General features: G+C 52.6%; 1 protein-coding gene across 1 annotated transcript in view; it reads right to left on the minus strand.

Moving 5' to 3' along the window:
- ZC3H14 (zinc finger CCCH-type containing 14) overlaps positions 1 to 25,038 on the minus strand; it is an 86,577-nt gene that overhangs the window by 8,965 nt on the left and 52,574 nt on the right. The window contains 5 exon segments of the mRNA XM_063948618.1: positions 7,361 to 7,524; positions 7,680 to 8,103; positions 20,547 to 20,646; positions 20,649 to 20,720; positions 21,211 to 21,251. Coding sequence (XP_063804688.1) covers positions 7,361 to 7,524; positions 7,680 to 8,103; positions 20,547 to 20,646; positions 20,649 to 20,720; positions 21,211 to 21,251 — 801 coding nt within the window.

The raw sequence follows: 25,038 nt of genomic DNA on the forward strand, positions 1-25,038 counted from the left end.
CCAAACAGCTCACCCCCCCACCCCAATATACAGCCCAGCCCTGCAGTACACAGAGCCACGGAGGCCAATCCTAATGTACTAACATGCGGAGCTATAACCCCGGCCAAACAGCTCACCCCCCCACCCCAATATACAGCCCAGCCTTGCAGTACACAGAGCCACGGAGGCCAATCCTAATGTACTAACATGCGGAGCTATAACCCCGGCCAAACAGCTCACTCCCCCACCCCAATATACAGCCCAGCCCTGCAGTACACAGAGCCACGGAGGCCACTCCTAATGTACTAACGTGCAGAGCTATAACCCCGGCCAAACAGCTCACACCCCACCCCAATATACAGCCCAGCCCTGCAGTACAAAGAGCCACGGAGGCCAATCCTAATGTACTAACATGCGGAGCTATAACCCCGGCCAAACAGCTCCCCCCCCCCCCCCCCCCCCAATATACAGCCCAGCCCTGCAGTACACAGAGCCACGGAGGCCAATCCTAATGTACTAACGTGCTGAGCTATAACCCTGGCCAAACAGCTCACCCCCCCCAATATACAGCCCAGCCCTGTAGTACACAGAGCCACGGAAGCCACTCCTAATGTACTAACGTGCTGAGCTATAACCCCGGCCAAACAGCTCACACCCCACCCCAATATACAGCCCAGCCCTGCAGTACAAAGAGCCACGGAGGCCAATCCTAATGTACTAACATGCGGAGCTATAACCCCGGCCAAACAGCTCACCCCCCCACCACCCCAATATACAGCCCAGCCCTGCAGTACACAGAGCCACTCCTAATGTACTAACGTGCTGAGCTATAACCCCGGCCAAACAGCTCACCCCCCCCACCCCAATATACAGCCCAGCCCTGCAGTACACAGAGCCACTCCTAATGTACTAACATGCGGAGCTATAACCCCGGCCAAACAGCTCACCCCCCCCCCCCCCCACCCCAATATACAGCCCAGCCCTGCAGTACACAGAGCCACGGAGGCCAATCCTAATGTACTAACGTGCTGAGCTATAACCCTGGCCAAACAGCTCATACCCCCCCAATATACAGCCCAGCCCTGCAGTACACAGAGCCACGGAGGCCAATCCTAATGTACTAACATGCTGAGCTATGACCCCGGCCAAACAGCTCACACCCCCACCCCAATATACAGCCCAGCCCTGCAGTACACAGAGCCACGGAGCCAATCCTAATGTACTAACATGCGGAGCTATAACCCCGGCCAAACAGCTCACCCCCCCACCCCAATATACAGCCCAGCCCTGCAGTACACAGAGCCACTCCTAATGTACTAACGTGCTGAGCTATAACCCCGGCCAAACAGCTCACCCCCCACCCCAATATACAGCCCAGCCCTGCAGTACACAGAGCTACGGAGGCCAATCCTAATGTACTAACATGCGGAGCTATAACCCTGGCCAAAAAGCTCACACCCCCACCCCAATATACAGCCAAGCCCTGCAGTACACAGAGCCACGGAGGCCACTCCTAATGTACTAACGTGCTGAGCTATAACCCCGGCCAAACAGCTCACACCCCCACCCCAATATACAGCCCAGCCCTGCAGTACACAGAGCCACGGAGGCCAATCCTAATGTACTAACATGCTGAGCCATAACCCTGGCCAAACAGCTCATACCCCCCCAATATACAGCCCAGCCCTGCAGTACACATAGCCACGGAGGCCAATCCTAATTTACTAACGCGCTGAGCTATAACCCCGGCCAAACAGCTCACACCACCTCCCCCCCCCCTCAATATACAGCCCAGCCCTGCAGTACACAGAGCCACGGAGGCCAATCCTAATGTACTAATGTGCTGAGCTATAACCCTGGCCAAACAGCTCACACACACCCCCCACCCCCAATATACAGCCCAGCCCTGTAGTACACAGAGCCACGGAGGCCACTCCTAATGTACTAACGTGCTGAGCTATAACCCCGGCCAAACAGCTCACACCCCCACCCCAATATACAGCCCAGCCCTGCAGTACACAGAGCCACGGAGGCCAATCCTAATGTACTAACATGCTGAGCTATAACCCTGGCCAAACAGCTCACCCCCCCACCCCAATATACAGCCCAGCCCTGCAGTACACAGAGCCACTCCTAATGTACTAACATGCGGAGCTATAACCCCGGCCAAACAGCTCACCCCCCCACCACCCCAATATACAGCCCAGCCCTGCAGTACACAGAGCCACGGAGGCCAATCCTAATGTACTAACATGCTGAGCTATAACCCCGGCCAAACAGCTCACCCCCCCACCCCAATATACAGCCCAGCCCTGCAGTACACAGAGCCACTCCTAATGTACTAACGTGCTGAGCTATAACCCCGGCCAAACAGCTCACCCCCCACCCCAATATACAGCCCAGCCCTGCAGTACACAGAGCCACGGAGGCCAACCCTAACGTAATAACATGCGGAGCTATAACCCTGGCCAAACAGCTCACCCCCCACCCCAATACATACACAGCCCAGCCCTGCAGTACACAGAGCCACGGAGGTTAATCCTAATGTAATAACATGCGGAGCTATAACCCTGGCCAAAAAGCTCACACCCCCACCCCAATACACAGCCCAGCCCTGCAGTACACAGAGCCACGGAGGCCAATCCTAACGTACTAACATGCGGAGCTATAACCCCGGCCAAACAGCTCATACCCCCCCAATATACAGCCCAGCCCTGCAGTACACAGAGCCACGGAGGCCAATCCTAATGTACTAACACTAGGTGCTTCATCGCGCCCTACAGGCGCTCTTCACACCGTCGAAAGGGGCTACGCCCCCTTAACCCCTGCACGCCTTGCTGCGGTTCAATATTTGTATGAGTATTACCTGCATTCCTAGGTTTGTTAGTGGTTAAATATTGCACGACGAAAGTGCTTCCAATAGTGAAGGGGGCGTAGCCCCTTGCGACGGCGTGAACAGTGCCTGCAGAGCACGATGTACAGAATGTAGCGGGTGCGGGGGGGGACCGCGGATGAGGCAGGGAGTATGTAGATGCTGTGAGTGGACGGGGAGGTGGATGCAGGTGTGGGGGGAGGGGGTGCGGGACCTATACCTATGTCATTTTATTTGTAACAATATATAGGACATGGATAAGGATGTATGTGATATAGACATACCCGCATGAAGAGGTAAATGGTGTCATTAGACACAGAGGGGAGTGCTGGTACAATGCGGATCAGGGGCAGCTGTGTCCTCTCTCTACACCGTACCATCCTTCAGGTGTAGCAACACGGACATGTTGCACACGCAAGGTCTCCACGCGGCCGCAGGTGCACCAGTCCCCTCTGCATGCGCTATGTGCGCGCCCCCCTCAGGTGCAGTAGGAGGAGGGGGCGATGGCTGGAGCTGGTACCAGGGCCAATGGGCATGGACAGCGCGGTCATGTGCTCGGTGCTGGGCTTGCGCCCTGCGCTTGCTGTGTGAGGGATAGGGAGGAGGCGGCAGAGCGGAGCATCACCGATATACCGGTAACTATGGGGGGCACCGCAGGGGGTTATGGCTCCTGTACTCCTGGTGAGGGTTTGTCAGGGAGGTATCAAGGAGCCAGTGGTATGGACCGTGTATGGGATACAGGGCGGTAGGGAGGGGATAGAGAGACGCGGGGCGGTAGGGAGGGGATACAGAAACGCAGGGCCGTAGGGAGGTGATACAGAGACGCAGAGCGGTAGGGAGGTGATACAGAGACGCAGAGCGGTAGGGAGGGGAAACAGAGACGCAGAGCGGTAGGGAGGGGATACAGAGACACAGGGCGGTAGGGAGGGGATACAGAGACGCAGAGCGGTAGGGAGGGGATACAGAGACGCAGAGCGGTAGGGAGGGGATACAGAAACGCAGGGCGGTAGGGAGGGGATACAGAAACGCAGAGCGGTAGGGAGGGGATACAGAAACGCAGGGCGGTAGGGAGGTGATACAGAGACACAGGGCGGTAGGGAGGGGATACAGAGACGCAGAGCGGTAGGGAGGGGATATAGAGACGCAGAGCGGTAGGGAGGGGATACAGAGACACAGGGCGGTAGGGAGGGGATACAGAGACGCAGAGCGGTAGGGAGGGGATACAGACGCAGGGCGGTAGGGAGGGGATACAGAGACGCAGAGCGGTAGGGAGGGGATACAGACGCAGGGCGGTAGGGAGGGGATACAGACGCAGGGCGGTAGGGAGGGGATACAGACGCAGGGCGGTAGGGAGGGGATACAGAGACACAGGGCGGTAGGGAGGGGATACAGAGACGCAGAGCGGTAGGGAGGGGATACAGAGACACAGGGCAGTACGGAGGGGATACAGAGACGCTGAGCGGTAGGGAGGGGATACAGAGACACAGGGCGGTAGGGAGGGCACACAGAGACGCAGGGCGGTAGGGAGGGGATAGAGAGACGCAGGGCGGTAGGGAGGGGATAGAGAGACGCAGGGCGGTAGGGAGGGGATACAGAAACGCGGGGCGGTAGGGAGGGGATAGAAAGACGCGGGCCGGTAGGGAGGGGATAGAGAGAAGGGGGGCGGTAGGGAGGGGATAGAGAGACGCAGGGCGGTAGGGAGGGGATAGAGAGACGCAGGGCGGTAGGGAGGGGATAGAGAGAAGCGGGGTGGTAGGGTGGGGATACAGAGGCGTAGGGAGGAGGGGATACAGAGACGTGGGACGGTAGGGAGGGGAGAGAGAGACGCAGGGTGGCAGGGAGGGGATAGAGAGACGTGGGGCAGCAGGTAGAGGATACAGAGAGGCGGGGCGGCTGGGAGGGGATAGAGAGACGCAGGGTGGCAGGGAGGGGATAGAGAGACGTGGGCGGTAGGGAGGGGATACAGAGACGCGGGGCGGCAGGGAGGGGATACAGAGATGCAGGGTGTTGGGGAGGGGATACAGAGACGCGGGGCAGCAGGTCTTGGATACAGAGAGGCGGGGCGGCTGGGAGGGGATAGAGAGACGCGGGGCGGTAGGGAGGGGATAGAGAGACCAGGGCGGTAGGGAGGGGATAGAGAGACGCAGGGCGGTAGGGAGGGGATAGAGAGACGCAGGGTGGCAGGGAGGGGAAAGAGACGTGGGCGGTAGGGAGGGGATAGAGAGACGCAGGGCGGTAGGGAGGGGATAGAGACGCGCGGGGCGGTAGGGAGGGGATAGAGAGACGTGGGCGGTAGGGAGGGGATAGAGAGACGCGGGCGGTAGGGAGGGGTTAGAGAGACGCGGGGTGGTAGGGTGGGGATACAGAGGCGTAGGGAGGAGTGGATACAGACAGACGCGGGGCGGTAGGGAGGGGATAGAGAGACGTGGGGCGGTAGGGAGGGGATACAGAGATGCAGGGTGTTAGGGAGGGGATACAGAGACGCGGGGCAGCAGGTAGATACAGAGAGGCGGGGCGGCTGGGAGGGGATAGAGAGACGCGGGGCGGTAGGGAGGGGATACAGAGAGGCGGGGCGGCTGGGAGGGGATAGAGAGACGCGGGGCGGTAGGGGAGGGGATATAGAGACGCGGGGCGGTAGGGAGGGGATAGAAAGACGCGGGCGGTAGGGAGGGGATAGAGAGACGCGTGGCGGTAGGGAGGGGATAGAAAGACGCGGGCGGCTGGGAGGAGATAGAGAGACGCGGGGCGGTAGGGAGGGGATATAGAGACGCGGGTCGGCAGGGAGGGTCCCCAGTGAGGAAGCTGATGAAGAGAGGAGGAAAGTAGTGGAGGGGGAGGGCACCAGAAGAGGAGACTTGTGTAAAGTGGGGACCACACATAGAATTAGTAGGTAGGATGGCCGGAGGGACTCACCGTTGAGGCTGTGGGCGGCTGCTGCAGGCTGGTAAACAGTAGTGTCCAGAGGCGTCACCGGGTCAGTATTACTGTTATACACAATCTCTCACCCCCCCCCCCCCCCGGGCGGCCGATAATGGGCGTGGCCTGCTGTGAAAGGGGCGTGGCCTCACGGTATGTTCTCTCTCGCTCCGGGGGTGTTTCCAGCTAGCCTGTAGATGCTGGCAGCCCCCGGAGACTGGAGTGTGTGTGCCGGATCTTCTCTGTGACAGGAGGCGAGTGCTGCAGGAGATGACGTCACTGCAGCACTCGCCTCCTGTCACAGCAGGAGAGCGGACAGCTGGATGTGTGTGGAGGAGGCGGCGGGTGTGTGTATGCGGGGCAGGGAGGGCTATGAAAGCCTTCTCCTGCGCCACTCGTCCCTCCTAATGTGTATGCCGGGGGCGGCATCAGCCGTTGTTGTTGGCCCGGCGCCGCGGCCGGGGAGTCAGAGCTGCTGATGGGTGGGGGGAGGGGAGAGATGGACAGGCAGCAGGAGCAGAGACTTGCTGACTCCGCCCACCGCTGTGACTCCACCCAGAGTTACGGCCAGGCACAGAGTCACAGAAGTAGCCAAATATATAGGAGATGCTGAGCTATAACCCCGGCCAAACAGCTCACACCCCAACCCCCCCGCCCCAATATACAGCCCAGCCCTGCATTACACAGAGCCACGGAGGCCAATCCTAATGTACTAACATGCGAAGCTATAACCCCGGCCAAACAGCTCACACCCCCACCCCAATATACAGCCCAGCCCTGCAGTACACAGAGCCACGGAGGCCAATCCTAATGTACTAACGTGCTGAGCTATAACCCCGGCCAAACAGCTCACACCCCCCACCCCAATATACAGCCCAGCCCTGCAGTACACAGAGCCAATCCTAATGTACTAACATGCGGAGCTATAACCCCGGCCAAACAGCTCACCCCCCCCCCCCCCCAATATACAGCCCAGCCCTGCAGTACACAGAGCCACGGAGGCCAATCCTAATGTTCTAACATGCTGAGCTATAACCCTGGCCAAACAGCTCACCCCTCCCACCCCAATATACAGCCCAGCCCTGCAGTACACAGAGCCTCTCCTAATGTACTAACGTGCTGAGCTATAACCCCGGCCAAACAGCTCACCCCCCCACCCCAATATACAGCCCAGCCCTGCAGTACACAGAGCCACTCCTAATGTACTAACATGCGGAGCTATAACCCCGGCCAAACAGCTCACCCCCCCACCCCAATATACAGCCCAGCCCTGCAGTACACAGAGCCACGGAGCCAATCCTAATGTACTAACATGCAGAGCTATAACCCCCCGCAAAACAGCTCACACACCCCCAATATACAGCCCAGCCCTGCAGTACACAGAGGGTTAAGTATTAATACATATATTTACAAAGTATATAATATTTTATCACAACAAAACTAAAATATATATTTAAGAGTGTGCCCCCAGGAGAAAATACAGGCTGCCCTGCAGCTCTTTAGCTGTGAGCTACAAATCCCAGAATGCCCTACACAACAGTACTCGGAGTAAGAAACATACGGCAATGCCAATCTTTCTGACCCTTAGAATACCTCCGCTCCGGCCTGGAAGGCACAGACACACTACTGGATAAACCAGCCGCCCGGGAGAGATAATCTTCCTCTTCCTCCTCAAATTCCTCCTGGTCCTCAACGATTTTCTTCACTTTCACTACTGAACTGGCCACAGGGATCTTCCTCTTCCGGGAGCTCTCCCCCTAGAAATACAGATCAGAAAGGTCAGCTACTGTGCCCAAGCGGAATGTCAGCTCCCGTGTCCCAAACCCACTCATCTCTCATTATTTGTATCACCTTTCATTTCCTAAGCGCCTAGAACTTGTACACTACAGGACACGCAGACATAAACACTCACCTCCCGAGACAGCCGGTCAGAGGACGGCAGTGCAGATCGGTAAGTCTCCTCGGCAGAGCTCATGTCATGCAGCTTGTACAGTTTGGTGACACCGATCACCCGGCCGGACTGTAAGATGTTTGGCCTGGCTGAAGCGGCAGTGGTCTGGGATAATCTATGGAAGCCGCTGCTCTCGTGCTGAATGCTATGGCTGCTTCCGGGGGGTCTGTACAACTGAGCTGCAGGTCGCTGGGCCCTGACACTGGAGGACGCGCTGGGCCTCTTCCGGGAGTACAGCACATTCTCAGACCCGCAGTTCAGGTCATCACTGAAGGGATCATCCAAGTCTAGCTTGATGTCAATGACGGCCTCAGACGGGGATAGCTCTCGGAGCGGCTTCACAGCAGACGTCAGACGGGCAGCGAAGCCCATTTCACTGGACATCCTGTAAATGTAAAAAATATACACATTATTCCCTATGGCACAATTATCCTCCCATCCCAGAGAGGATCCCCAGCTCCTTATCTCCTCTATCCAACATCTGTCAGCAGTAACTGGTCCAGGTCACCATTGCATGGAACCCCTGGTGTATATAGAGCTCCCTGGAAATGAGAATACTATAAAGCAGGGTTTTCCAAACTTGGGGGTGTATTTACTAAGCCTTAGATGGAGGTAAAGTGGACAGAGATAAACTACCAGCCAATCAGCTCCTGTCATTTTTCAAACATAGCCTGTGACATGACAGTTAGGAGCTGATTGGCTGGAACTTTATCTCCATCCGAGGCTTAGTAAATAGCCCCCTCAGTCCTCAAGGCATCCTAACAGTCCATGTTTTACCCATGTTTCATCACAACTGAAACGGACAGATGTACTAAATAAATCACTCTGATCAATACATGGATATCCTTAACACCTGGACTGTTAGGGGGCCTGGAGGACAGCGTTTGGAAAAACTTGCTCTAAAGTGAATAAACTTTCTTTTTTAAATCTACTACTGTATATATATATATATAGACCAATCAGGGGGAAACACCTTCCTACCTCACCATGGAGGCATTAACAACACAGGGGCAGCAATTGTTCCAACCCAACCAGCATCCACATACAGGACATAACGTGCCCCACATCTCTGCTAATAAAAGCGGCTTTTGGCCCAGTATAAATGGATGTGGTACCAGCGGTGTGCTCCTGCTGGTAAGTCAGTGGGAGATACACATACTGTCATCTGGTAGCAGTCACGCACACAGAATAGATAACATGGTAAATATCCACAGTACAGAATTTACAGCAGTCAACTGCATTACTGCCTGCTGCTGAGGAGGAATGAAGGGGCATGGGGGCATAACAGGAAAGTACCCCAGATACTGCATTACTGCCTGCTGCTGCTGCTGAGGAGGAATGAAGGGGTATGGGGGCATAACAGGAAAGTACCCCAGATACTGCATTACTGCCTGCTGCTGCTGAGGAGGAATGAAGGGGTATGGGGGCATAACAGGAAAGTACCCCAGATACTGCATTACTGCCGCTGAGGAGGAATGAAGGGGTATGGGGGCATAACAGGAAAGTACCCCAGATACTGCATTACTGCCGCTGAGGAGGAATGAAGGGGCATGGGGGCATAACAGGAAAGTACCCCAGATACTGCATTACTGCCTGCTGCTGCTGAGGAGGAATGAAGGGGCATGGGGGCATAACAGGAAAGTACCCCAGATACTGCATTACTGCCGCTGAGGAGGAATGAAGGGGCATGGGGGCATAACAGGAAAGTACCCCAGATACTGCATTACTGCCTGCTGCTGCTGAGGAGGAATGAAGGGGCATGGGGGCATAACAGGAAAGTACCCCAGATACTGCATTACTGCCGCTGAGGAGGAATGAAGGGGCATGGGGGCATAACAGGAAAGTACCCCAGATACTGCATTACTGCCTGCTGCTGCTGAGGAGGAATGAAGGGGCATGGGGGCATAACAGGAAAGTACCCCAGATACTGCATTACTGCCTGCTGCTGCTGCTGAGGAGGAATGAAGGGGTATGGGGGCATAACAGGAAAGTACCCCAGATACTGCATTACTGCCGCTGAGGAGGAATGAAGGGGTATGGGGGCATAACAGGAAAGTACCCCAGATACTGCATTACTGCCGCTGAGGAGGAATGAAGGGGTATGGGGGCATAACAGGAAAGTACCCCAGATACTGCATTACTGCCTGCTGCTGCTGAGGAGGAATGAAGGGGTATGGGGGCATAACAGGAAAGTACCCCAGATACTGCATTACTGCCTGCTGCTGCTGCTGAGGAGGAATGAAGGGGCATGGGGGCATAACAGGAAAGTACCCCAGATACTGCATTACTGCCTGCTGCTGCTGCTGAGGAGGAATGAAGGGGCATGGGGGCATAACAGGAAAGTACCCCAGATACTGCATTACTGCCTGCTGCTGCTGAGGAGGAATGAAGGGGCATGGGGGCATAACAGGAAAGTACCCCAGATACTGCATTACTGCCTGCTGCTGAGGAGGAATGAAGGGGTATGGGGGCATAACAGGAAAGTACCCCAGATACTGCATTACTGCTGCTGCTGCTGAGGAGGAGGAATGAAGGGGTATGGGGGCATAACAGGAAAGTACCCCAGATACTGCATTACTGCCTGCTGCTGCTGCTGAGGAGGAATGAAGGGGTATGGGGGCATAACAGGAAAGTACCCCAGATACTGCATTACTGCTGCTGCTGAGGAGGAATGAAGGGGCATGGGGGCATAACAGGAAAGTACCCCAGATACTGCATTACTGCCTGCTGCTGCTGAGGAGGAATGAAGGGGCATGGGGGCATAACAGGAAAGTACCCCAGATACTGCATTACTGCCTGCTGCTGCTGCTGCTGAGGAGGAATGAAGGGGCATGGGGGCATAACAGGAAAGTACCCCAGATACTGCATTACTGCCTGCTGCTGCTGCTGCTGAGGAGGAATGAAGGGGTATGGGGGCATAACAGGAAAGTACCCCAGATACTGCATTACTGCCTGCTGCTGAGGAGGAATGAAGGGGTATGGGGGCATAACAGGAAAGTACCCCAGATACTGCATTACTGCCTGCTGCTGCTGAGGAGGAATGAAGGGGCATGGGGGCATAACAGGAAAGTACCCCAGATACTGCATTACTGCCTGCTGCTGCTGCTGAGGAGGAATGAAGGGGTATGGGGGCATAACAGGAAAGTACCCCAGATACTGCATTACTGCCTGCTGCTGCTGAGGAGGAATGAAGGGGTATGGGGGCATAACAGGAAAGTACCCCAGATACTGCATTACTGCCTGCTGCTGCTGAGGAGGAATGAAGGGGCAAGGGGGCATAACAGGAAAGTACCCCAGATACTGCATTACTGCCTGCTGCTGCTGAGGAGGAATGAAGGGGTATGGGGGCATAACAGGAAAGTACCCCAGATACTGCATTACTGCTGAGGAGGAATGAAGGGGCATGGGGGCATAACAGGAAAGTACCCCAGATACTGCATTACTGCCTGCTGCTGCTGAGGAGGAATGAAGGGGCATGGGGGCATAACAGGAAAGTACCCCAGATACTGCATTACTGCCTGCTGCTGCTGAGGAGGAATGAAGGGGTATGGGGGCATAACAGGAAAGTACCCCAGATACTGCATTACTGCCGCTGAGGAGGAATGAAGGGGTATGGGGGCATAACAGGAAAGTACCCCAGATACTGCATTACTGCCTGCTGCTGCTGAGGAGGAATGAAGGGGTATGGGGGCATAACAGGAAAGTACCCCAGATACTGCATTACTGCCTGCTGCTGCTGAGGAGGAATGAAGGGGCATGGGGGCATAACAGGAAAGTACCCCAGATACTGCATTACTGCCTGCTGCTGCTGAGGAGGAATGAAGGGGTATGGGGGCATAACAGGAAAGTACCCCAGATACTGCATTACTGCCTGCTGCTGCTGAGGAGGAATGAAGGGGCATGGGGGCATAACAGGAAAGTACCCCAGATACTGCATTACTGCCTGCTGCTGCTGAGGAGGAATGAAGGGGCATGGGGGCATAACAGGAAAGTACCCCAGATACTGCATTACTGCCTGCTGCTGCTGAGGAGGAATGAAGGGGCATGGGGGCATAACAGGAAAGTACCCCAGATACTGCATTACTGCCTGCTGCTGCTGAGGAGGAATGAAGGGGCATGGGGGCATAACAGGAAAGTACCCCAGATACTGCATTACTGCCTGCTGCTGCTGAGGAGGAATGAAGGGGCATGGGGGCATAACAGGAAAGTACCCCAGATACTGCATTACTGCCTGCTGCTGCTGCTGAGGAGGAATGAAGGGGCATGGGGGCATAACAGGAAAGTACCCCAGATACTGCATTACTGCCTGCTGCTGCTGAGGAGGAATGAAGGGGCATGGGGGCATAACAGGAAAGTACCCCAGATACTGCATTACTGCCTGCTGCTGCTGAGGAGGAATGAAGGGGCATGGGGGCATAACAGGAAAGTACCCCAGATACTGCATTACTGCTGCTGCTGCTGAGGAGGAATGAAGGGGCATGGGGGCATAACAGGAAAGTACCCCAGATACTGCATTACTGCCTGCTGCTGCTGAGGAGGAATGAAGGGGCATGGGGGCATAACAGGAAAGTACCCCAGATACTGCATTACTGCCTGCTGCTGCTGAGGAGGAATGAAGGGGCATGGGGGCATAACAGGAAAGTACCCCAGATACTGCATTACTGCCTGCTGCTGAGGAGGAATGAAGGGGTATGGGGGCATAACAGGAAAGTACCCCAGATACTGCATTACTGCCTGCTGCTGCTGAGGAGGAATGAAGGGGTATGGGGGCATAACAGGAAAGTACCCCAGATACTGCATTACTGCTGCTGCTGCTGAGGAGGAATGAAGGGGCATGGGGGCATAACAGGAAAGTACCCCAGATACTGCATTACTGCCTGCTGCTGCTGAGGAGGAATGAAGGGGCATGGGGGCATAACAGGAAAGTACCCCAGATACTGCATTACTGCCTGCTGCTGCTGAGGAGGAATGAAGGGGCATGGGGGCATAACAGGAAAGTACCCCAGATACTGCATTACTGCCTGCTGCTGCTGAGGAGGAATGAAGGGGTATGGGGGCATAACAGGAAAGTACCCCAGATACTGCATTACTGCCTGCTGCTGCTGAGGAGGAATGAAGGGGTATGGGGGCATAACAGGAAAGTACCCCAGATACTGCATTACTGCCTGCTGCTGCTGAGGAGGAATGAAGGGGTATGGGGGCATAACAGGAAAGTACCCCAGATACTGCATTACTGCCTGCTGCTGCTGAGGAGGAATGAAGGGGTATGGGGGCATAACAGGAAAGTACCCCAGATACTGCATTACTGCCTGCTGCTGCTGCTGAGGAGGAATGAAGGGGTATGGGGGCATAACAGGAAAGTACCCCAGATACTGCATTACTGCCTGCTGCTGCTGAGGAGGAATGAAGGGGCATGGGGGCATAACAGGAAAGTACCCCAGATACTGCATTACTGCCTGCTGCTGCTGAGGAGGAATGAAGGGGCATGGGGGCATAACAGGAAAGTACCCCAGATACTGCATTACTGCCTGCTGCTGAGGAGGAATGAAGGGGCATGGGGGCATAACAGGAAAGTACCCCAGATACTGCATTACTGCCTGCTGCTGCTGCTGAGGAGGAATGAAGGGGTATGGGGGCATAACAGGAAAGTACCCCAGATACTGCATTACTGCCTGCTGCTGCTGAGGAGGAATGAAGGGGTATGGGGGCATAACAGGAAAGTACCCCAGATACTGCATTACTGCCTGCTGCTGCTGAGGAGGAATGAAGGGGTATGGGGGCATAACAGGAAAGTACCCCAGATACTGCATTACTGCCTGCTGCTGCTGAGGAGGAATGAAGGGGTATGGGGGCATAACAGGAAAGTACCCCAGATACTGCATTACTGCCGCTGAGGAGGAATGAAGGGGTATGGGGGCATAACAGGAAAGTACCCCAGATACTGCATTACTGCCGCTGAGGAGGAATGAAGGGGTATGGGGGCATAACAGGAAAGTACCCCAGATACTGCATTACTGCCTGCTGCTGCTGAGGAGGAATGAAGGGGTATGGGGGCATAACAGGAAAGTACCCCAGATACTGCATTACTGCCTGCTGCTGCTGAGGAGGAATGAAGGGGTATGGGGGCATAACAGGAAAGTACCCCAGATACTGCATTACTGCCTGCTGCTGCTGAGGAGGAATGAAGGGGCATGGGGGCATAACAGGAAAGTACCCCAGATACTGCATTACTGCCTGCTGCTGCTGAGGAGGAATGAAGGGGTATGGGGGCATAACAGGAAAGTACCCCAGATACTGCATTACTGCCTGCTGCTGCTGAGGAGGAATGAAGGGGCATGGGGGCATAACAGGAAAGTACCCCAGATACTGCATTACTGCCTGCTGCTGCTGCTGAGGAGGAATGAAGGGGCATGGGGGCATAACAGGAAAGTACCCCAGATACTGCATTACTGCCTGCTGCTGCTGCTGAGGAGGAATGAAGGGGTATGGGGGCATAACAGGAAAGTACCCCAGATACTGCATTACTGCCTTCTGCTGCTGCTGAGGAGGAATGAAGGGGTATGGGGGCATAACCGGAAAGTACCCCAGATACTGCATTACTGCCTGCTGCTGCTGCTGAGGAGGAATGAAGGGGTATGGGGGCATAACAGGAAAGTACCCCAGATACTGCATTACTGCCTGCTGCTGCTGAGGAGGAATGAAGGGGTATGGGGGCATAACAGGAAAGTACCCCAGATACTGCATTACTGCCTGCTGCTGAGGAGGAATGAAGGGGCATGGGGGCATAACAGGAAAGTACCCCAGATACTGCATTACTGCCTGCTGCTGCTGAGGAGGAATGAAGGGGCATGGGGGCATAACAGGAAAGTACCCCAGATACTGCATTACTGCCTGCTGCTGCTGAGGAGGAATGAAGGGGCATGGGGACATAACAGGAAAGTACCCCAGATACTGCATTACTGCCTGCTGCTGAGGAGGAATGAAGGGGCATGGGGGCATAACAGGAAAGTACCCCAGATACTGCATGTACGGGATATTATTCAGCCAGTAGCTCCACAATATAGAATGGTAAAAAGAAATAATTCTACTACTATAGTACATGGGTAATAAACTACCTCCATATAATAATGGGACTATATGGGGGTTATCCATTTAGCCCCGATGCGGCTCGCTCCATCCCCCCGATACCGGCACTTATCATGGATTTTGCTTCGAGTGATTCAGGCACACGATGGATAATCCGCAATAAGTGTCCTGCTGGAGCCGCAATAACACATGGGATCAGGGACGTATCCCCGTTCCCATGTGTACGTTCGTGGGTCCAATGTCGGGCGATAAAAGCGGCCTCTAATTGGATACCGCGAAAATGGCCATCGGTCATTATTCATCTGGCTGTTTTTATTGGACAAAACAGCATCAGGGATAACTGGATAACCCCCCTATGCCTAATACCAGTATATATAAATGAATAAACATTAGACAAGACAAAACGTGTAACAATAACAACAGTCCGTTCTCCTTTATGTGAATGATAGAAGGGGGTTGATACGCCTACACTTAGGCATGTACAACTTCCAATGATTACACTCCAGATAGGCTACACAAAAACAATGTGATGACAAAACCGCTGGGCTAGTGTCAGGAGTATCACAGTTCTGACCCAAAACCCAGAGTTCCTCCGTGCAGCGGATAAATGCAATTCTCCTCACCAACCTTAGAATTAGGACCTCAATCCCTTGTCCAGATGTGGCCCAATGTAAGGAAAAAGACGGGTGCATTCCACCAGCGTGTCAGCGTCCTAGCCGATGGCTCTGCAATCGACGCATTTAGCCTGTATACCAGGATTCATCAGGAAAGGTGGTGTCCAGGTACACACTAGAACAATCTTGGCCCAATATGATGTGTCTGCCGAACGGGAACAAAATAATGGCCGGATTGTTCAGTGTATATGCCCCATCTGCGCGCTCCTTTGGTCGCATGCAATATCTTTTAGTTGGACGCGCTGCACGGCCAAACAGACAATATTGCATGCTGTGCCGTGCAGTGTAATGAAGGCCAGAACGAGGGATCGTTTTGTCCTTCATTACATCATTCTGATGTGTGCCGATATGTCAGGCCAATCCGGTGCCATCAGGAGAACATGGGTTTCTCCTTCCTAATTCAGCAGAGTAAATTCAGTAGAATCGAGAATGGTGGGAACAGGTCACCGTGATGATAGGACCACACGGCAGTGGGGGCGTCCACTTAAGCCACCTGAGGAACCTTGGTCTATGCCCCATAACAAGGCATCTTCCTGTTTAGTTGGACACCCCGAGGTTGAGGTCCAGGAGGCTCCAGCACGCCAGTCAGGTTGAACATGCCCTTATTGAATGCCCACTTGCCTGGGTGGACCCTATGCTGGCTGAGGAAGTCAGCTTCTCAACGGTCCACCCTCAGAAGGAAAATGGCAGAAACAAACTTCTGGGTCCACTGCATAATCCATACGGTTTCCGCCATGGCCTGTTGACTCCTGGCCCCACCCTGCCTGTTTATATATGCAGCAGCCGTGACAGGGACACAGAGAGGCCTGCCCCGCAGTAACCACTGAGCCTGCAACAGAACATTCCAGACAGCTCAAAGTTCAAGCACATTGATGGAAAGGACAACCTGGAACGCCAGCATTACCACACCCCAGCCCATGAAACTGGCATCCGTCGTGACCAGGGTCCAATCCCAGATAGAGAACTGACAACCCCTGGACAGGTTGAGGGAGGGGTTGAAGCCACCAAACCAAAGACTGGCGGGACAGGTGAAGATCTGATTTCCTGCAACACTGTAGGCTATAACGTTGTAAAGCCCTGGTGTTGAGATGAGCAAAGTAGACTGCTTTGAAGGTTGAAACCATCTTCCCCAGCAACTGCATACACAGCAAGACTCGGGAGCAAAAGAGACTGCACCAAAGACTACAGTGTCTGAATCTTGTCCACTGGAAGCAAGACTTGCCAACCGGTTGCATCGAACAGAAGCCCCAGGAGGACTATCGTCTGGGCTGGAACTAGGTTGGATTTGGGAAAGTTGAGAATCCAACTGCGTGTTGATACCACCATCAGCATATGAAAAGTGACCGGGAGGACACTTTAATTAAAAAGTCGTCCGAGTAAGGAACAGAAATCCCATGTGGTACAACAGGGCCATGAACACTCTCGGTGCAGCAGAAATTTAAAATGGCAGTGCCTAAAATTAGAAGTGAAAGTTCCCTATGGCAAACCAAAGGAGCCTGTGATCCCGCTCCAAGACGGGAACGTGCAAATAGTAATTCTTGATATTGAGTGATGAGAGGAAATCCCCGCCTTCCATGGAAGTGATGACAGAGTGCAAAAGATTACATACATCTTTATATTCTGTACCCCTAGGGGAGAGCATAGCTATTTTAGGTTTATTATGGGATGAATAAAGACATCCAGTTTCTGCACCCAAAAAAAAAAAAAGACTACAGTAAACCCCCAACCCACTTGGTATACAGGAACCATCACAACAGAGACTAGAGCTCGCAAGGCACCCAGCAAAGCTCCTGTCTGACCTGGTTCAGTGAAAGAGGCGTTACAAAGAACCAGAGTAGACAAAGACCTAGAACATCCATGACGTATGCTCGAGACAGGATACCCCGAACCTGGAATAGGTCATGCTGACTGCCTGTTGTCCTGCGAGGGCCACATACAATCTTGGGAGTGACTGGCCCTATGGTTCCTTTAGGATTCCCTAGTGGGCAGAAGCCGGGCTTGAGGGAAACGAAAGGAGCAAAAATGGGGGGACTTGGCATGAGCAGGAATGACCGAAAAAGATACGGACTCTTAATTCCTGCCAGAGCGATGATCTGTTCACGCTCTGGGCCTAACAGGAAGTCCCACACAAAACCAGAACCACCTCCAATGTCTTCTTGGTTTCTGCCTGCAAAGACAGCAACCACAGTGACTTCATGGCCAAACTGGACAGTGCGGATAAACCTGAAAGTAGGGAAATCACTTCCAAAGAAGCATGACCAACATAGATGGAGGTATGTTTCAAGTTGTCTATGATGGCTAGAAGGTCTGTTGGATCAGAATTCCCCCCCCCCCCCCAACCCTTGGATGACCAATTGGTCAGACCAGGCTTTTATGGCCTTGGTAGTCTAAGCCAACAACAAGACCGACAGAAGAGGCATCTCTTGCAAGAGAAAACAGTGACTTAAGAACAGCTTCACACTTATGGTCTGCGACATCCTTCAGGTTAGCCATACTGGTCATGGGATGGGCCGTGGCGTTTCCTATGCAGGCAATAGGGGTGTACACTAAAGGAGGGAACATAGTGTCTTTAGTCACAAACGCACTGGTGTCCCGGAACCCCGCAGGAAGTTTAAACTGCCTGTCAGGGTTTAGCCAGGGTTCCCCCAACACGTCCACAAAGTGAGCAAAGGAAGATTAAAAAACCCACCAACGCTACTCCGGTGCACAGTGGACCCACAAGCAGGACACAATAACCAGGGAGTGTGGGGCAAGCACGTTGTCCATCACAGTGACAGAGATGAGGTTACACTGTCAGGGCTGGCTGTGGATACCGGTGCGGGTACAGCCACCCGATGCCTAAAACTGTAAATAATAGGGACCACAGAAAGTGGAGGGTGATGTGTCGGCGACACAGCTTCTGTCTGCCCCCCATGTGTTCTTACCAAAAAATCTGCCAGTAACAGCGGAATAAAAATAGGATTTTAAATACCTACCTGTAAATCCTTTTCTCGTAGTCCATAGGGGATACTGTGAATCCATTTAGTACCATGGGGTATAGACGGGTCCACTAGGAGCCATGGGCACTACAGAAGTTTGAATGCGTGTGCTGGCTCCTCCCTCTATGCCCCTTAGCCGCATCTTTTAGGGAGGCTGCACCAGGGACAGGTAACAAAATTTTACGTGAGAGTCTGGAAACTGACACATCCACTATCAATGGATTTTCCCATTTTTTCCTATCCTTAGGAGGAAAAGGAAAAGATGATGATAACCGCCTAGGAATTTGAAATTTCTTATCTGTTTTAACCCACGGTTCTTCAAACAGGGTATTTAGTTCCTTTGACACAGGAAAAATGGCTGAGGATTTTTTCTTAATATTAAAGTGAGATTCCTCACTCTCCTCCATCACCTTATCAGGGATATTTAGAATTTCTCTGATAGCATCTATGAGTGCCTCTACCCCTTGTGACAGAGTATCCTACCTACCTCTGTGTCCACCTCACCTCCCTCCATTTCTGACCCTTCATTACCAGAGTCAGAGTGCAGGATATGGGACAAAGTACGTTTTGTGGACAAATGGTAGAGGACTGAGACGCTGGTCTGGGTACTGAGTCCTTTTTCATAAACTCATCCATAGACTGCCTGAAGTATTGCGTCTCTTTCTTATTACGAGATAATTTCGTAGAAATGGTGGAAATCATTCCCCTAATGGAGTCCAGCCATGCTGGTTCTGCCCCACTAGCATGGGAAGGGATAATACACTGAGTACACACTAGTGAACCCCCTGGAGAAGAGGAACACTGTGCCTTACATGAAACACACTCTTTGCCTGACATATTGCAGTAGTGACAGCACACACACATAGGAAAAGGTTAAAAGCACAATTAACCCACAAAGTGCCCTTCAAGAGAGACACAGAGAGAGTATGGAACCAGCACATGGAGCCCTTATTGCCAATGCCAAGCTTAGCCGGGTCGCAGACTAAGTACCTAGATTAGGGACTTAGTACACTAGTAAATCGCTCCCCCCTGCTATGACCCCCTGGTACCGCTGAGGTACACTGGATGATTTCCGGAGGAGCAGCGCGTCCCTGTCAGTCAGCGTCTGTATAGCTGCAGTAGGGAAAATGGCGCTTGTGAGCTGCTGGATCCGGTCATAGTGAAGCCCCGTCCCTACAATGGCGCGCGGTCTTCCCGCTCTTCTTTATACTGGCTAATGTGTCTATGTGCATAAAATGGAGACATTCCCCTTTTATGGCTGTAGTGCCAGTCTGGGTACTGTGTACACTACAGTGTACTTAGTCAGGAGACTCAGTCCACCCCGTGTAGAAGCCGTGCGTCTCCGTACCCTCATGCCGCCATAATGGCCGGCGTCCCACTAACCGGGATGCCGACTTAGTACTCACCACTCTTCTGTCTTCTGGCTCTGTTAGGGGTGGCGGCGTGCTGCGGGAATGTACGCTCGCCGTGTTGGGGCTTGCAAATAGTTCGCTCAGGAGCTAGCGTCCTGTCAGTGGGGAACGGGACCATTAACCCTTTGGGAGGTTGGGCCGTTCCACCACCCCACCCCCCCAAATCCCACAAAGCAGACAGGCTGGTGCCAACCATCCCTGCCTGAAAATAAACAGAAAATAAATGCAGAAAACTCTTCAGGAGCTTCCAGCGACGTGACCGGCTCCTCTGGGCACATTTTCTAAACTGAGTCTGGTGGGAGGGGCATAGAGGGAGGAGCCAGCCACTACCAATTTCTTAAAGTGCCCATGGCTCCTACTGGACCCGTCTATACCCCCATGGTACTAAATGGATCCCCTAGGACGTAACAGAAAATAAAATGTTGTAACTTAGAAAGGTGCTCCTGACGCTGAGCGCTCTACGGGCACATACGCCACAATGAGCAGATGCTGGGGAGATGTAGAGGCAAGGGCTTAACTACAAACAAGCAAGTATCGTGCCCGCTCCTCACAGCGCCCGCTACACCCAATGACTGGCAGGGTACCCCGAATAGGCGGACAGAGAAAGGATAATAAATAATTACTTATTTGTAGGTCAAATTAATTTGTGGATGGATTGTGTTGTTCATGATACACTACCTGGCATCATAAGAGCGCTGTGCTTGCAAGTTGCTAGGTGCCAGGCTGTGCAATCTCTCCTGTGGCAGTGGTTGGGCATCTCTCCTAGAATCCTCCTGGCTTGGGGCAGACTCTTCAGGGGTGGCATAGCGCTGTTGAAGATAATTGCCTCAGATGCTTTCAGGCTGTTGGATTCTGAATGAAGACATGAATGAGAATAGAGGTCACGTTACAGTGCAGCAAAGCTACTAGAATGAGGGTGATATAGGGCTGAACGCCTGACCGCGGCTGCAGCATGTAATACCCTGGGACTACGCAACGTGGCACCAGATCCACCACAGGACCACACAGCGTGGCACCAGACACATCTCCAAGACTACACATTGTGGTGCCAGATACACACTAGGACTACACATTGTGGTGCCAGATACACCACAGGGAAGGAGGAAGAAAGAAGGTCGGATGAGAAAAAGTAAGAAGGAAGAAAAAGAGTAAGAAGGAAGAAAAAGAGTAAGAAGGAAGAAAAAGAGGAGAAGGAAGAAAAAGAGTAAGAAGGAAGAAAAAGAGGAGAAAGAAGAAGGAGGAGGAGGAAGAAGAAGAGGAAAGAGGAGGATGAAGAGGAAGGAGGAAGAAGAAGAGGAGGAAACAGGAGAGGAAGAAGAAATGCAGCTTGCACATTACATACCTGGAGTGACAGAGCGCAGCTTATCCAGCACCCCCTGCAGCCTACAGAGATAAAGAAAAGCAGCAGTCATTATACAATGCTGGACAATAGTAAATAAGCAATATATATGGTAATAAACTCCCCACTGTAAATTATATGGACACTAAAAGTCACTGAGGGCTCAGCACAAGGCAGGATGGTCACACACGAAAGCACGGCTTCATTCTGCTGAGGTTCAATAGTGGTGTCAGCAGAAAACGGGATTTAATTACCTACCGGTAAATCCTTATCTCGTAGTCCGTAGGGGATATTGGAAATCTATTTAGTATCATGGGGTATAGACGGGTCCACTAGGAGCCATGGGCACTATAGAAGTTTGACTGTGTGTGCTGTCTCCTCCCTCTATGTCCCTCCTACCAGACTCAGTCTAGGAAACTGTGCCTAAGGAGACAGACATACTTTGAGAGAAGGATATAGAAAGGAAAGTGGTGAGAATTCGAACCAGCACAACCAGAACAAGAGGAAAACCATGCTAACCAAGCTTGTAAAGAGAGACAGCAACAGCTGAACCAAACAACATTACTTAACCAAGTAACAGAGCAGGAAGAACAAAGCACTGGGCGGGCGCCCAGTATCCCCTACAGACTATGAGAAAAGGATTTACCGGTAGGTAATTAAAATCGTATTTTCTCTTACGTCCTAGGGGATACTGGGAATCCATTTAGTACCACGGGGAAGTACCAAAGCTCCCAAACCGGGTGGGAGAGTGCTGAGGTTCCTGCAGAATTGATTGACCAAACTGAAGGTCCCCAGAAGCCAAAGTATCGAACTTGTAGAACTTGGCAAATGTGTTCAAACCCAACCAAGTAGTTGTTCGGCAGAGTTGTAAAGCCGAGACACCCTGGGAAGCCACCCAAGAGGAACCCACCGACCTACTAGAGTGGGCTTGAACAGATTTTGTAATCAACAAGTGGAATAAGCATGCTGGATAGTGAGCCTGATCCAGCGTGCAATGGACTGCTTCAAAGCAGCACACCGAATTGTATTGGGATCATAAAAAACGAACAGCGAGTCCGATATCCTGTGACGAGCAGTTCTCTTCACATAGACCTTCAAAGCCCTTCCGACATCCAAAGACTTTGAAGTAGCAGAGGTGTCGGTAACCACAATAGGTTGGTTGATGTGAAATGCGGATACCACGTAAGGAAGAAATTGACGACGAGTCCCAAGTTCAGCGCTGTACTCATGGAAAATTATGTAGGGGCTCTTGTGAGACAACGCACCCAGCTCCGACGTATGTCTTGCTGAAGCCATGGCCAACAGTGTGACGGTCTTCCACCCAAGGTACTTTACATCTACCTCCTGCAGCGGTTCAAACCAGTCCGATTGAAGGAACTGCAGTACCAAACCGAGATCCCAAGGTGCCGTGGGAGGCACAAAGGGAGGTTGTAAGTGCAGAACACCTTTCAAGAACGTCTGGACCTCAGGGAGAGAAGCCAATTGTTTCTGAGAGAAAATAGACAAGGCCAAAATCTGAATTTTAATGAAGCCTAGGCATAGGCCCACATCCACTCTCGACTGCAGAAAAGGCAGGAAACGTCCCAGATGAAATTCCACCACAGAATATTGTCTGCTATCACACCAAGAGACATTTCTTCCAGATACAATGGTAATGTTTAGACGTTACTCCCTTTCTGGCTTGGATCATAGTCGGGATGACCTTGTCTGGAATCCCTCTCCAGGCTAGAATCAACCGTTCAACTTCCATGCCATTAAACGTAGCTGTGGTAAGTTTTGATAGACAAATGGGCCCTGCTGCAGAAGATCCTCTTTAATAGGCAGAGGCCACAGATCTTCGATCAGCATCTCGAGAAGATCCACATATCAGGCCATTCGTGGCCAGTCCGGAGGAATGAGGATTGCTTGAACCTTTTCCCTTTTAATTCTTTTTAGAATTCTTGGGATCAGAGGAAGTGGAGGAAACAAGTAAACCAGCTGGTAAACCCACGGAGTTGTCAGGACATCTACCACTACTGCCTGTGGGTCCCTCGACCTGGAACAGTACCGCTTGAGCTTCTTGTTGAGTTGAGAGGCCATCATGTCGATTTGTGAATACCCCCACCGACGTGTTAACCACCGAAACACCTCCAGGTGGAGGCCCCATTCCCCCGGGTGCAGATCGTATCTGCTGAGGAAGTCCGCTTCCCAGTTGTCTACTCCTGGAATGAAGATCGCCGACGACGCCACAACGTGTTTTTGCGCCCAGAGGAGAATTCTTGTCACCTTTGACATGGCGGCTCTGCTTTTCGTTCCGACCTGTCGATATATGCACGTTACCACCGTCACATTGTCTGACTGGACCTGAAAGGCCTGATTCTGAAGAAGAGATGAGGCCTGCCGAAGGGACGTTGTAGATAGCCCCGAGTTCCAGGATGTTTATTGGAAGGACGACCTCCTGACTTGACCATCTTCCCTGAAATTGACACCCCCTGGGTGATTGTCCAAAACCTCTGAGGCTTGCGTCTGTGGTTAGCAGAATCCAATTCTGAATCCCGAACCTCAAACCCTCGACTAGGTGAAAAGTCTGTAGCCACCACAGGAGGGAGATCATGGGATTGGTGACAGACGAATCATCTGGTGCATGTGAAGATGCGATCCGGACCATTTGTCCAACAGATCCAGCAGGAAGGGTCTTGCATGAATCCTTCTGTACTGAATTGCTTCGTAAGAAGCCACCATTTTCCCTAGAAGACGTACGTAGAGATGCAGAGATTCGGATCGGCTTCAAGACAGCCCGAACCATCAACTGGATTACCATTGCCTTTTCCAAGGGAAGGAATACTTTCTGAGCCTCTGTGTCCAGTATCATCCCCAGGAACTGAAGCCTCTGCGTTGGTTCCAGGTGAGATTTTGGCAGCTTCATAATCCACCCATGATCCAGGAGTAGTCTGGTTGAGACGGCAATATTCTCTAACAGCTGTTCCCTGGATAGTGCCTTTATCAGAAGATAGTCCAAGTACGGAATTATGTTCACTCCCTGTTTGCGGAGCAACATCATTATCTCTGCCATCACTTTGGTGAACACCCTCGGTGCCGTGGAGAGACCAAATGGCAGGGCCTGAAACTGGTAGTGACAGTCCTGCAGTGCAAACCGTAGATAACCCTGATGAGGCGGCCAGATCGGAATGTGAAGGTACGCATCCTTGACATCCAGAGACGCTAGGAATTCCCCCTCCTCCAGACCTGAGATTACCGCTCTCAACAACTCCATCTTGAATATGAACACTCGTAAGTACGGGTTCAATGACTTGAGGTTCAAAATCGGTCTTACCGAACCACCCGGTTTCGGTACTACAAACAAGCTGGAATAGTATCCCTTGTTTTGTAGATGAGGTGGAACTGGAACCATTACCTGGGTCTGTAACAGTTTTTGAATGGCATTGTGTAAGTTTACGCTCGGTTCTTGTGAAACCGGTAAGCCCGATTTGAAGAATCTGTGAGGTGGGAGATCCTGGAACTCCAGCCTGTAGCCCTGGGATATAAGGTCTATGACCCAGGGATCCTGGAAAATCTTATCCAGATGTGACTGTAGAAATGTAGCTGGGCTCCCACCTGCCTGTCTCCCAGGCATCGCAGCCCACCGTCATGCGGAAGGCTTTGAAGAGACAGAGCCGGAGCTCTGTTCCTGAGAACCAGCAGCCGCTGGTTTGCATGGTCTACCTCTAGCGCCTCTGGTGGCGGTAGAAGAACCTCTGGCCTTGCCCCTATACTTGGCAGTCCAAAGGGACTGTAGATTAGGTCCTGAGTAGGCCTTCTTAGCTGGCGGAGCTGCAGAAGGAAGGTGTGTGG

This window comes from Pseudophryne corroboree, chromosome 12 (genome assembly GCF_028390025.1).
Source record: "Pseudophryne corroboree isolate aPseCor3 chromosome 12, aPseCor3.hap2, whole genome shotgun sequence".
Lineage (NCBI taxonomy): Eukaryota > Metazoa > Chordata > Amphibia > Anura > Myobatrachidae > Pseudophryne > Pseudophryne corroboree.